Source organism: Elaeis guineensis, chromosome 8, assembly GCF_000442705.2.
Source record: "Elaeis guineensis isolate ETL-2024a chromosome 8, EG11, whole genome shotgun sequence".
Lineage (NCBI taxonomy): Eukaryota > Viridiplantae > Streptophyta > Magnoliopsida > Arecales > Arecaceae > Elaeis > Elaeis guineensis.
This window is the reverse complement of record NC_026000.2, coordinates 25,444,418-25,458,821: the sequence shown is the minus strand read 5'-3', so window position 1 is coordinate 25,458,821 and position 14,404 is coordinate 25,444,418. Positions and strand designations below refer to the sequence as shown.

Sequence of the window (14,404 nt, the reverse complement as noted above, 5' to 3'; positions counted from 1 at the left end):
AGTAATTTGCTTTAGGTCATAATAAAGCAATGAACTTTTCATCAACAAAATTCACCATGGTCTATTGGGTAATTGTAGGTGCAGATATTTAATCTTGCAAGCATGAGGTAATGGGATCATGAAAATAAATGGTGATGTTCAGTAATGTATTCACACAGGCTTCCCTGTCTTGATAACCATGTACTTAAAGTTTCTTCTGCTGAAATCTTCATGTGCATGGTCACAAAAGTTGCAAAGACCCAATTTTCATCACCTTATTTTTTAAGAGGACCATTCTCATCCCATTCACCCAACACTAAGGGTGAACTTTTTAGAAGACTTCCTGGGTAATGCTCTGTGAACTTTTTGGAAGACTTCCTGGGTAATGCTCTCTCTCCCTCTTGTACTCATATCAGCATCTAGCCTGCAAGTTTAGATAATCTGACCCACAACAGCCCTTTCTTTGTGGTTGTTAATCTATTTTCACTCGAACAGAAACTTCATTCACAGTGAGCTGCGGCTCATCAATAATTTAAGCTTAGTTGGATTTTGATAAGAGATTTCATCTTGTTTTGGCTCAGGAAGTTGTGTGCTGTCAGTATAATAAAGAAAGCAGTCAGTGTGCTGTCAGTAAAATAAACCATTCGGTAGACACATCTAGTCCATTCTCAAACACAACTGCTTTCTGTTCTAAGGGCATATGTGATGTCACTTCCCCCCTGGATCATACATCACAATTTTCATTCTGGCCTACAGAAAGTGAAAAGTTACATTGTTTAAGTAGTCATTTTCATCATATCCCACCAAGCAGTGTGCCTTGTTGAACTATAACAAATAAAATGAACAAAACTGTTAACTATATAAATTGACATTTGAGTGCGCAAAGTGAAGGGCGAAAACTTGAATAGGGGTTTGAAAACAAGATATTTACAATCCAAAAAAGATGTTCACTGAAATTAACTGGCAGTTTTATCTTTCAAGCTTCTGGTGCCTGACTTCTGCAAGAAATCCAAAAGGAATGAATATGATGCACCCTGTCTAGCAGCAAAAATTGGTGCCTGACTTCAGTAAGAAATCCGAAAGGAATGAATATGATGCACCCTGTCTAGCAGCAAAAATTGCAAGTATATTAGGAAAATTTCCAGGAAATTTATCCTATATCTTATATATGCTCCTGTACAATCAGCTATAGATCTTGTTCTTCGGTACGTCATATCACTATCAGTTTTCTGTTGCTATATGCGACTTTTCATACAAGAATGAGATCTCTTTATCTACAACAGTTGGTATTTACGATTTTCTTGCCTGTTTGAGAGAAGTTGAATTCGAAAACATCACCAGCATCAGTCGGAATCATACAATCCAGAAGGGAGTCCACATCTGGTGTCACAATAACATGCTTCTTGATCTTGGCTAGATCGCAGCAAGGCTTCTTTCTAATGTTGATAGCTGATGCAACATAGTGGGTAAATTTGATTTCCTCATGTGGAAAAATCTGCAAAGTAAGTTATTCTTTGCAGAATGGTAGAAGCAAATTGGTGGAATTATTGAAGGGGGTATTTCTAACCTACAAGCGAGGGCAGAGGAACAAACATAACAAGCCGAGCTTCGGAATCAAGATGCATCCTTTTTAAGATTACGTGCTCCTGAAACCAGGAAGTACTAGCATAAGCATAATAGAACATACATAGCTTGCATGATGGTCCAACACTGACTACCTAATTTCCAAAAGCCAGATTTCTATGTTTGATATCAGCATTCTATTTAGCTGTACTCTCAAATTGGCAACTCTTGAGGCCTGAAGCGACCAAGAATGGCCGCTTTTAAAAATCGACATAATTCCCCGTCCGTTCACAAACATCACCTATTGCAGACGTAGGAGAGACGGACGCTTTGGTACCCAATGTTTCCTACAATAGTGATAGTAGATCCATCCTGAAGGATAAACCGATGAAATCATGTACCCACGTCAAAATCATGCATTGCAATTTCAGCCTTACAATGCTGCATACAGCAGCATCTTCCTGATTAACCCTATGGCAGTTCTTGGAAGCTGCGTCGCCTAAACTGTGGCATCTCTTACAAGTCTCGTCCCTTGTACCTTGATTTCTCTCTCCTTCACAACAGCGGCGTTAGCCTGCTTTTCAACCGGAAGGGATGAGGGCAGTAGGAAAACGAGCATTTGATCATCCTCACATTGATCCTGAACACCAATAAAGCATAAGGGCATCACATATGCCCAATAAGTAATATTATGCTAATCAAAATAATGTACCATCAGGCCAAGCTTCATGTCTGTCTGAATTTTAGCCCGGTCTCGAAACTTGGCAAATCCTTCCCAGCCCTCCCTAGAAGAAATCTGAATAAAGCACTAAGCTTAGGCCCCTTCATTGTGCATATATTTTGTCACTCCTGTATTAACTCAACTTCAAACCGCGTCACCTGAATCCAGAGGAAGGCCCTCATTCTACAGCTGCAAATATTAAAGATAAACAAAGAGCCTAATCATCTAATCACATCCATTTCTCCGTGCCCGGCAAGCTACATGAAGAGTAGCTAAAGAAGGGAAGGCATGACAAGAGAAAGTGGTCCACTCATTCACCCCTGGCTGAATATGTCCCTTCTTTGCTGACAAGGCTAACAAATTGCCACCATCTGTAGGAGAGGCATCCCAGCATGCAGGGATGGTCGGGAAGGACAGAACATCAGGGCATTCAAATAAGCAAACATGGCTCTTTGATGTCTATTTCAATTAATTGATCTTAAAACCTGTCCTGCATCGTGTAGTATTCAAATCTTAATAAAGCTTCAGTTATTAGAAAAGATAGATGCTAGATGCGGCTTAGTCGACTAACAGATTGAACCTTAACCTATTTTTATATATAAACAACACATTTTGGTGATTACTGCCCAGCACCTGGTTTCAATCTTGAATGTAGCTGGAGCTCCTTACATCATAAAGAGACATCATCTACACATGGATGAAATTTACATGACCAAACACGTACTACCGTCAATCAAACAGCAATATTAATTCGTTATACCATCCAAGAGGGAATCCAGATCTGGGGTTACTACGACACGCCTATCAATGTTCCCAAGAATGCAACAGTGCTTCTCTTTGGTATTTATTGCTGCAACATCCTGAGGAAAGATGCAGTTCACCCCAGGAGAAACCTGCCACCATAAAATTAAGGTTAGAAAATGTATTTCAAGCTAGTGTCATTGCTTGGAGCTGTGGAATCTCTAAACAACTGCTACAAAGGCATGTAAGGTACATGAGCTAAGGTACATAAAGCCACTCTACATTGCAAACTTGTTTTCCAGTTTCAAAGCTATTGAATGTGACAGGCCGCTTAAACAGCATTAAGCCATGGGGCCCAGGAGTGCCCACAAAATCAACAGCATGCCAAATGGGAGTGTTTCCCATTGGGAATATACATATTTACACTCAGGTAGGGCCCATCAAAAAGTGTACTCTTCAATAACTGACAGTTCAATGAATCACCGTCTTAAAACTATGACCATGCAGTTGTTTGGTCCCACATGAATCCAGTGTATGAACCATTACCACCACACACTGTAGTAACCTGCACTCAAACCTACCTTAGTGATACATGGCATGTGTCATTGACCTGGAATGAACACTCTGCTACAACTCCCAATCTCAATGATACCCTTCCTGATGGTAAATAAATGCAGATTGTAAGATCTGGTTTGACTGTACTCACATCGAAAAGGGTGTCTCCCAGCTTCATCTTAACAATGCCACTCTTATACACCATCATTTTCCCCATGAATCCTGCAGGCAGCTCTTGCAAACCACATCCCTTCTCCAAGGCACTCTTCTGTCCTGCAATCTCTTTCCCCCTCCCACCAAGAGCGGGCAGCTTTTCAAATGGCAAAGATGCAGGTAGCTGGAAAAAGAGCATCTGTGGTTTCTCACTTTCCTCCTGCCAAAACAAATAAAGAGTCAAAATACTGCATATATCCAACAAAGTACTGATCGGGACATACCAGCAGACCAAGCTCTTCAGCTGGCTTAATACAGGTCTCATCTTGAGTTGAACTTGCAGAAGCCTCCCCGAATTCCTCTTCATCAAGAACTTCTGTGGGTAATCAAAGTTTGATACGATGAAGGATCATTCTTTAGCAAGACGGTTCTGAGCGGTAAATAAAAATCTACCTGGATCTATGTCATCTGACCTCCTCAAAGGAAGAGTGACTGGATAATACGAGTCCTTTTTCTGCAGCAGAAGGTGCAGGCATAAACACAGCAATCCCTTGTTTTTATCAAGTTTCAAGCAGAAATCATATATAAGACAGAACGAACTCTGGTCACTCACCCATGGCTGAACATATTTGTTCTTCGCTAATGGGGTGACTATATTGCTGCTATCTGCAGAAAAAAAATATTCCATTGTGTGAGGATGGTAAACCATCTGCCAAGTCGAACTAGAAAATGAGATGGTTGTTGGACATGGGACCTTGATGTTTGCTTCCATCAATACTGGGATCTTGATGTTTCCTTCCATCAATACTGCCAGGAGAAACACCAAATGACCTTGCACATGTTGATTCACCTCGATTGATGTGCATTGGCTCCACTGCAAATTAGAGGATCACTGGTATAAGAACCATAAATTACATTATCATTTTAAGTACTCCAATACTGTACCATGCATGTGTTGATACAAGTAAGGTACCAGAATGAAGCCTGATACCAAGAGTTAAAAGATTGATTTATGTCCTGGTTACTTACACAGAGTCAAACATATAGCATGCAGAATCAATGAACAGATGGGTCTGAGAGGCTATAGATCATGCAATTGAGAATAAAGGTTAACTAGCAATTAACACATGCAGATAGTGAAACATCTTACAACATTGAAAATTGAGGTCACAAAATTCAGATGGGTAAATACATAATTGAAATTCCTGTTATAATAGGGCGACAGTCATCCATTTTTGGTGCAGAAGAGGATGCCAAACAAGGGTGAGAATTGTTGACCAAAAGATAATCCATCTTTGGTGCAGAAGAGGATATTAAACAGGGGTGAGAATTGTTACCCAAAAGATAAACCAAACCCACGTCCGTCCCCCCCCCCTCCCCCCCTCCCCACTCCTCTCATTCAGTCTTTTCAAGAGTCAAAAATACTTACGAAGTTTAACGGATTATATCTAAAGACTTAAGGCCAAAATTGCAATCACATTCCAACAGGCATATCTAAGATCAATCCCTCTGATGATCAGCTTGTGAATGAGGGGGAACATGAGTCATTGGCTTGGTAAGAGATTGCTAGTGCTCCATAATCAACCTCTTGCTTTGGATGGAACCTTGTGCATTCTTTGAGCCTCTTGTATGTCCACTAATCATAATTTTGAAGTCCTCATATAGACCCCTACAGATACCTGCTTATCTTTCTACAGTAAATAAAACCAGAAATAGATTGTCCCACTTTTCAAAATCATATTTGATGTGCAAAAAAGTTGTTGTTCAGGAACGAACTAAAATTTTAGATGGTCAATGTGAAGAGCACCAATAAGATTCTCAGCATACTGGTGTTCATAAGTCATACAGAAAAATGTTGAACTAATAACAACAGTAATATGACAAGCCCAGCAATGACTTAAAAGGTATGGCTGGATTATGAAAATTCAAAGATCTTGGGCAACAGACACATGGTAGCATGAATGGCTTTCAGTTAAGGACAGCACACTTGCTTAAGAAGACAAATATTTGATACATCAATCACCTTCGACCAAACAATTTGAAGATATTTGCAATGTTATGCCTTTACATGTTTTGGATGTCACAATATTCAGTACACCATTAAATAATTGCTAAAGCCAAGGAAATGAGCTTCTACATTAGGAAGATCATGGATGTTCAACAGTTGACAAATGAGACGATGAACTTTGATTATAAAGCCTTAGCCATCTTTTCAAGTTTGGCATTATGAACCTGCTTACATCCTATTTCCAAAGCCATGCATATTCTTGAAGATCAGTATCTTCCATTATCTTTCCCAATTCCTGTCCACCTTTATGTAGCCTCTAGGCCTTTCTCATTGCTTCTTCCAATATTTGTGTGACTACAAAGTTACCACTAATTTAATTGAATTTTATAATTCTTTTCTAGTTTTACCACACACTCACCTTAAAAGTTCAGTCTTACATGGCATTTTAATCCATAAAACCTTGCGAGGCATACAATCGTCTTAATTTTACTCCAGTCTTCTTAGCATGTAGTTGTAATAATCTCCACCTTATCAATCCTCATCTTCATTTTCATTTTCTGAACAATAAGGACAACATAGTAAAAGCTTGTGCCTTTGGGCATCTCATTAGCTATTGAAAGTTTCACTAAAACCTCAACTGCATATATACAACTACTAATAGCATTTAATGTGCTTATTTTTAACCATAAATTTATAAAAATTAGCCTCCAAGAACCACTCCATATTCTCAGAGGTTACATGCTCATGTTGCATTTGGTGCAAAACATTGCTTCAATGTTACATAACAGAATGCCATGATCCATGCTAAATGCTGATTAAGTTATTTAATCATCCCTGAAAGATTTTGCACTATCAAGACAACATGGATTTTTGATGAACGCTCAACTACAAGCGAGCAATGGCAAACATTAAAGCATAGCTATTTAAATTTGCATTAAAATTCATAGTGATGTTTCTCCCATCTGCCTTTTCCATATAAAGTAAATGATGCTTTACTTCTTCCCCAAATTACCGTCCTAAGCACACAAGCTGTCATGCTCCTGATTACTGTTTAATTAAACATTATTAAAGCTAGAACCAAGTTTTTACAGTTTCAATTCTTTCTTATAATAACTCACACCCACTAAGTTTTATTGGGAAACCTCACTTATCCAAATTGACAAAACCACTTTGACTAAGGTGTTAAGCTTTTCAAAAAAGCTTGTGTTTTGGAAGCCTGCTACCATGAAAGGTACCCAACAACTGCAAGTAGTCTACAAAGCTAAGACATTTCCTGGTAGTTTGATGGAGTGCTTCAAAACTAGTTTGCCTCTGGCTTCATTCTAGAGTATGGCATTGATGATGGGAAGATCACCACTCTGTCTTGAAGATGACTTTTCCCTGATGCGAGGATCAAAGGTACATACTGACCTCTTTACATGCTGACTACTCTAAATCTGTCAAAGCCTCCTTTCAGTGAATGTTGCTTTCAAGATAATCAAACAAAGTTCCTGCGACTGGTTGAGCATTTCCACCAGTGGCTTCACTGAGAGAAATAACATTTATGCTCTTGTTGAAGTTCTAACAGCATTCCTCTAGCAGCGTTGTGACACTACTCTATCCAAATGAATATGAATTTTTGTAATGATGTTTCTTTTGCATTTACTTATCCATGCAGCATATTAGAAGCTAAATTGAGATGAACAGCATTGGCAGACATCAAGTTCCTAATCCTTGAGGACTCCTCCTCTCCTTGCAGTAAGTATACATTCTTGATAAATCAAGCCTTTTGGATAATAGGCATCAGTGATATCCCACCAAAAAGCTCCATTCAGTGCTAAGTTCCTTTGAGAACTAACACTCATCCACACTGTTAATTAATAGATGGTTTGTCTACTTACCTTCTGATGACCAAATAGCCATGCAAAAAATTGCATGTTGAATTCATTAATGTTCCTCACAGCATGTGCTGAACCAATCCGACTAGGTCGTTCGGCCTGTACCGAACCCAACCAATACCAAATCAAGATCATTCAATATATCCAATCAGTTCAGTTTATAAACCGCACCCCCCACCCCCATGGGCCACTTTGATGGTTTGATAGCCTTTCAAAGGACTCTTAACCTCATGCTCCCTTGCTCTCTCCCCCCATCTTTGATGCCAACCAACATTATCACCCTCGAGCTAAGCCCCCCCCTCTCTCTTGCCGCTCCCTCCCTCCCTCTCCCCCCTCCAGAAAGCCCCATTCTCTCTCTCCACTCCCTCTCCCTCTATCCTCCCTCTCCTTTTCCCCCTCCCCCCTCTTTGTAAGCCCCTCTCTTCTTCCCTCTCTCCTCTCTCTATTCACCTCTATCTTCATTTCTCTTCTCCCTCTCCTTCCCCTTGGTTTGGTATGCCCTAGCTTGGTATGGTACATACCAGTACTATACTGAACCAGCCACTAGCCAATACAAACCTTGGTACAATTTGGCGAACCTTGGTTCCTCATGCTAGCCATGAACATCTACCATCTTGTCTTCAATATCTCCAAACAACAATTGCTCGATCTCTTATGTTCCATCTCCTTCAAGCTCGTAGCCAACATGCGCATAAATTAGACCCATGATCCCTCTGACTTGTATTCAAATATTAGCTTCTGTATCATTCTTGAAGATTCCCTTTGGTGGGGAAAAAAGAAACATCATATCATATCTTATGCTAATCAAGATCGCATATTTGCACAATCTCACATTATTATGACAGTTGCTTGGCATTTGCATGTGTTTTTCTTCCAACTTTTGGGAGCCTTCACCATTCCTACCCACTTATATCAGGACAAATAAATGGATATAGGCACTAAGTTTCATACTTGGCACCTTTGGTAATGAATAAAATATACAAAAATTTGTGTCATGATGTATTATTCATTTTTGTACTACTTTTTCACATAACTTTTATGAAGATTTGGTTTATTTCAAGAAGACCCGTGCAACCTCAAGCATTCACATCATCAACTTGACAAACTACTAATTTCTATTTTTTAATCCATTGTGAGATAAAGGAGGCAAGCCAGCAAGGATATGGAGAGGTGCTTCATTATTTTATATTGATTATCACATATGTAATACATTTAGATCAAACATTGCATCCACAAGTTATATATGTTTATTTTCTATTGTAGATCCTTAGGCTGTACAAAAAGCTCGGCTTTAGTTGATTTTACATTATAATAGCCCATCCAATATATCGACCTTAACATCTGCCTATTACTATGTGCGTTTTATGCTTATATGCCCTCTCTCTCTTTCTAATATTTTGATCCATAAGTAACCCAGCCCTTCTAGCTTTTCAGAGTATTCTAGCTCAAGTCTCGAGATTATGCATCTAAGGATTCACATACACCACAAAAAACGTACAAGGACAACAAAAGTACTTATCCATATTATTACATGGATAAGCATTGAAAAGTTTGATAGATAGTCCACATAATTAAGCCTGACCTGGTTAACATGAGTTAAAATAGTGCCAGTGTATAAAAGTCACATCTGATTTTTTTTTTTTTCAATAACCAATGTTTCTGCTTTTCTGCCAACATCCACTCAAACCAAACTAAATTTTAACATCAGCATATCTAAACAACAAAAAATAACCAAAATAATAACGTGCATCAGCCACTAGCACTAGTATATTAATAAAAAAAAAATTGTATACCTTGTATGGTGTACCTAATTATAATCTTTATACATAGAAGCAGGCACTGCCATGTTATGGAGTTGATCCATTGTTGAGCTTTATTTTTTCCAATTCTTTTGTTCCCTAAGACAACATAAACTGCAAGAGACATACAACTTATTTCATGAGTCCTCATTCTTGCATCCACTCCACTAGACAGCCTAGACCATTGAACTAATATGGAAGAACAAGTAGACAATTAAAAAGAAAAGCAAACATTTGCAATGTCATGTGAGATGGTTGCCCTAAGTAGCCGGGTATCACCTTACTAGTTTGGTGCACTTAGAGGAAATGTACCAACAAAGTTAAGTTTGAGTTTACTGACAAGCTGGATCAGCTTAGAGGAAGGCATATGACACAAGATTGAAACCAACTGACTGCTACTACCATTGATGCCAATGTACTGAAATTAATATACACATATCTATTTGTTCTATTTAAACTATTAATCATACTTTCTATATTTGACCTTAGACCTAGAATAATGCACCAGAACATAAGAATTGGGCAAGGGTAAGCTCGGTTCAACATGCCTGCCGTTTTGAAAGACAACCCTTTTGCCCCTTTGTTGATATGAGTAAGTCAGATTGGATCCAACAAACAAACAAGTAAAGCATAGCCTAGCTCACTCCAGAATCATCTTATTAACATCTCACATGCCACAACATCAAAAGTTTGGTGTAGGCTTTCTAAAAATATGGACAAAAGGAAAATAAAAAAGATTTGAAGATAATAAATACAATTTCATGCTTCCACAACATATCAGACATCAATATTAAAAGGTCATTGATTGTTCAACACAATAATATAAATTACAGAGATGAATCACACTTACACTTTCTCGGAGACTTGGCAGATTTCCTTCCTAAACCTTTATGAGACAGCTGAAAACAAAATAAGTATTAAAGACTTTGAGAAAGCTAAGTTTGATTACCATGTAACACAGGATAACACAGCAAAAAACTGCAAACACCTTCAATCTCTGCAGCAGCTCCTTGTCAACAATATTTTCTGCTTCATTCAGTGGTTTCCTATGAATAACATGGCAAGCAATGAAAATTTTAGGATAAATGCCTAAAATGAAGAGCGACAGTACAATTTGCAGCAAAACTACGAGAGAACAACATGACGGTAATTGCAGGCTTTGCTGTTTTATGGGTTGGAACTTTTGGTGTGAACTTCAATGGCTGCAAGGACAAGGAAAATGTGCAAGCATGTAAAGACAGCCAATATTTTCATTTTACGATTAAAAAAAAAAATGCTGAGAAGCACAACTAACAAACCTTTCTAGAAGGGACTTCAGAAGCTTTAGTTGATTTATCTCCCATTCGTTTACTTCCTAGATAAATGCAAAAACAAATAGAGAATCAAGTATGGAAAGGTGCAGATGGGTGTTAGAGATTGTTCTAACATCTTGGCTTTAAGAGTTGGTGCATATTACATTAATATCAGTTAGCACCATATGGCAATACATTACATCAGCTTTTGGGTTTTCCAAACATGAAGCTCATTCCAAAATGTCATTAGCATGACTCTATGCCACAAATTACCCACACAACAATTCATACATTAGAAAAAACAACTTGATTCATGGTGGATGCTAGAAGATCAATATTGATTTGAAGTGCTCTATTATGGATGTTTCTTTTTCTTTTCCTTTTTGGTGGGTGAAGTATGTATACAAAGGAGATTATTTAAAATCTCTAATGTTACTCTGTTTCTGTTCATTTACATCACATCAGCAATCATAAAAAAGGATTACATGCTTGGGGTATCACCAGAATACAACAAAGTTTATGAATTTTCTTTTATAACTTCTCAAATGCATATTAAGTTTTTATATTGAAAAACTTAGTTTAAACATATATAGCACGATCTTTTTTTTTTTTTTTTTTTTTTTTTGATGATTGTCTGGATTTTCACCAAGCAAGAAAATCTTGCCGGAAAGATCTGTTACCATTTTTATCTCTCATGTGGTAGGTGTAGGTATCATTTACTAAGTTTCCTCTTGAATCGTCAAGTCTTCTCCTAATAAATGAAGGATGCTAATGGTTGCACAGATTGTTAGCCCGCTTGTTCATTTTGCAGGCAACTCAAAACATGACATAAATTGCACAAACATTCTGGGAATCTGATGTGTATGCGAGCTCAAAGTTAATGGTTCTTAGTTTGCTTTTATAGCATGACCTTTTCACAATATCATAATATGAAGTCATCGGCTTAACAATTACCGAAAAGTAGATGACCTGCAAATGGCATGCGATATTGACCTCTGAGCTATTCGGTGCAACGCATAGAAGCAACTCTTAGCAGAGATCAAAGAAAGAAAAAAAGTAGGATTGAGTGGTTTCGGAGGCACAGCATCTTTCTCATCTTGTACACAAACTATTAGTTGCTGAAACCCTCCCAAACCATCACAGTGATGAACAAGATATAAATCTTTAGCAGCTCCATAAATCAAGATGCTCAGCTTCCAATAATCCAAAGAAAATCCAAAAATCACCACCAAGTTCAGCTTCAGCACCAAAATACAACAACTTTTATAATTTCCACACAGACCAGGGAGTGGAAAAATTACATTCTAATTCAACGATATCAAATTAAAATAAACTGAGAGAAAAGAACTATCTAAGCAAGAAATCATACCTAAGGAAAAGAATACTCACTTGAACAAAGACTTCACCTCCTCCAGCTATCAAACATTCAAGGGAAAAAAAGGGAACAAGAATCAAAAAACAGTCCATCAACATCAGAATTAAACGAAATATCCATCTAATTTGCTCTAAGAACACGAGAGAGAGAGAGAGAGAGAGAGAGAGAGAGAGAGAGAGTACCAAGCCCTCGGAGCAGGAGCTTTAGCTGCGCAAGAAGAAGAATAGCCTCTGGTCCAAAGAAATGGCGAGAGGTCATTTGAGAGCCAGGGAGACGGACGTGGTACATAGAAGAAAGCGGATCCGCTGCAATATGAATTGCAAGAAATGGAATTCGGGAAATGTTTGTCGATTTCTTTATTCGATCTACAAGGTCATTTCTTAGAATTCGTGTTGCACTGGATCCTCTCCGATGGACCATCGGATTTTTAAATCTGTTTTTATCTTGGCTTTGGAGTCCGAACCGATGCCCACTCGGCCGTCCATCGGTTATTAGCTGGGGAAACGGAACTGGGAATAGGGAAACGCGATCTCAGAACATAGGGAATGGCTGCAATTCGTCCTTGTAATTTAGTAGAGAACCTTCTTCTCCTGTTGCTTTTATTGGCATTAAATATTAAACTTTCGTTTATAGTTTTAATCTGGATAAATTATATCAATAATTTTTAAATTATATCAAATTTTTTAAAATAATTTTTAAATTATAAAAATTTAAATTTAATTTTAAATTTTTTAAATATTTTAATATTATCTTCACAATTTTCGATCCTTTCTAAAATCTTACGTGACGTCACCGGTGCTTATGTGACAGTCACGATACTGATCTGAAATAAAAAAATAATATTTTATTTTTTATTAATTATCATATAATAAATATATAAAAAATAATATTTTATTATTATTATTATTATTCATTCTTCTTCTTCTTCCTCCCAACCGCCACCTCCAGCTGCACCCCTGATGCCTGCAAAAAATAATATTTTATTATTATTATTATTATTTATTCTTCTTCTTCTCCTTCCTCCCGACTGCCCCCTCCAGCTGCACCCCCGTCCGCCCCAGCGCCTGCCCCGCCCCACCCCCTCCAGCCCCATCCTCGCCCACTCCGACGCCAGTGGGTTGTGTGCTGGTGCCCCCCCATCCACCCACACCCCTCTACAATGGTGGTAGAGAGGAGAGGACCCGAAAGGGACGGACGGTGAGGTCGACGGTAGTGACGATCTAGGAGAGGATGTGGGTGTCGAAATGGAGCGACTGGGCACGACAGCAGTCCATGAGTCAAAGTCGAGGATGCCCGTCGGAAATCTAGGGAAGTTCTCGACGTCGGTGTGGTGGTGAGCTGGCCATCGACGGTGATGTCGTTTGCCATCCACCCTCGAACATGATGGGCTTGAGCTCGGATCGCACGGCATAGATCGTAGCTGTGTGGGTGGTGGGGCCGCTGCCGATGAGCAGAGGTGGGTGCGGAGGGTCATAAGGGCGGCGGCACTAGAGTCATCCATGGCGGAGGTGGAGAACATCTTGGGAGGCGGTGGGGCAGCAGCGATGGATCTTAGCCTCCACCTCCTCCACTTTCTCCTGCCTTCTCCGTCTCCATCTGCTGCTCTAGCCTGCTCAGCCACCATGCCGCCTCCTTCCAGTGCTATGCCCAGCTCGGGTGCCCCTACTCCACCTCCGTGCACAGTTACACCACAACTGGCAGCAGCAGCAGCCATCCCTCTGGCCGGGAGAGCGAGAGGCTGATGGAGGGAGGTGACAGTGAGGATGGGGATGGGGACAACAAGAAACAAGAGGAGGAGGCAGCGGCGGCGGCGAAGAGGAGAGGATTAGGCAAGACGACGGAGGGAAGAGGAGGAGGATGGGAAGGGGGTGGGAGGACATGCTTTTCAGTGAAGGTTTCGAGGATGTGCTCATAAGCGGAGGATGTTCCAGGGTGGTGGGGTCGTCTAAGCTTCTATGTTCCATCACTCCAAGCCTCCCACCCTGTTGAGCCGACGGTGACGGGGGTGGGGGGTTTACAGGGTGGCGTGCACTGAGAAGTGGAAGCATAGGGCACATGGGGGTGGGGCGGGGGCACCAGTGCACAACCCACCAACGCGGCGGCATCAGGACGGGCGGGGTTGCGATGGGGCTGGTAGGGGGGTTGCGTCGAGCGGGTGGGGGTGCGGCCAGAGAGGTCGGTTAAGAGGAAGGAGAAGACTCTTGGGTCTTTTTGTTCCTTTTTTTTTTCTCTAGTTGCTTTGCGATTGGTGTTTTATCACGTCAGCGCCACCTCTTCAAAAAATAGCCACGTAAGTATCAAAAATCGGTCGAAAGATAATATTAAGACGATTCGAAAAGAT

General features: G+C 39.8%; 1 protein-coding gene across 4 annotated transcripts; it reads right to left on the bottom strand.

Moving 5' to 3' along the window:
* Nucleotides 1–2,837: 2,837 nt before the first annotated feature.
* Nucleotides 2,838–12,360, bottom strand: LOC105049821 (uncharacterized). Of its 4 annotated transcripts, none has more exons than XM_073262057.1 (12): nt 12,246–12,360; nt 12,078–12,103; nt 10,695–10,750; nt 10,537–10,598; nt 10,385–10,442; nt 10,247–10,295; nt 4,467–4,586; nt 4,326–4,378; nt 4,166–4,226; nt 3,997–4,088; nt 3,711–3,932; nt 2,838–3,156 (listed from the first exon to the last, which is right to left on the bottom strand). In XM_073262057.1, the coding sequence occupies exons 3-12, from the start codon at nt 10,737–10,739 to the stop codon at nt 3,010–3,012; spliced, it is 909 nt and encodes a 302-aa protein (XP_073118158.1). In that variant the 5' UTR covers nt 10,740–10,750; nt 12,078–12,103; nt 12,246–12,360; the 3' UTR covers nt 2,838–3,009. The 4 variants fall into 4 exon arrangements, with proteins under 4 accessions (XP_073118158.1, XP_073118159.1, XP_029121864.2 ...); XM_073262058.1 differs by having other exon boundaries at nt 12,058–12,103; nt 12,246–12,327; XM_029266031.2 differs by lacking the exons at nt 12,078–12,103; nt 12,246–12,360 and adding an exon at nt 11,643–11,876.
* Nucleotides 12,361–14,404: the final 2,044 nt, after the last annotated feature.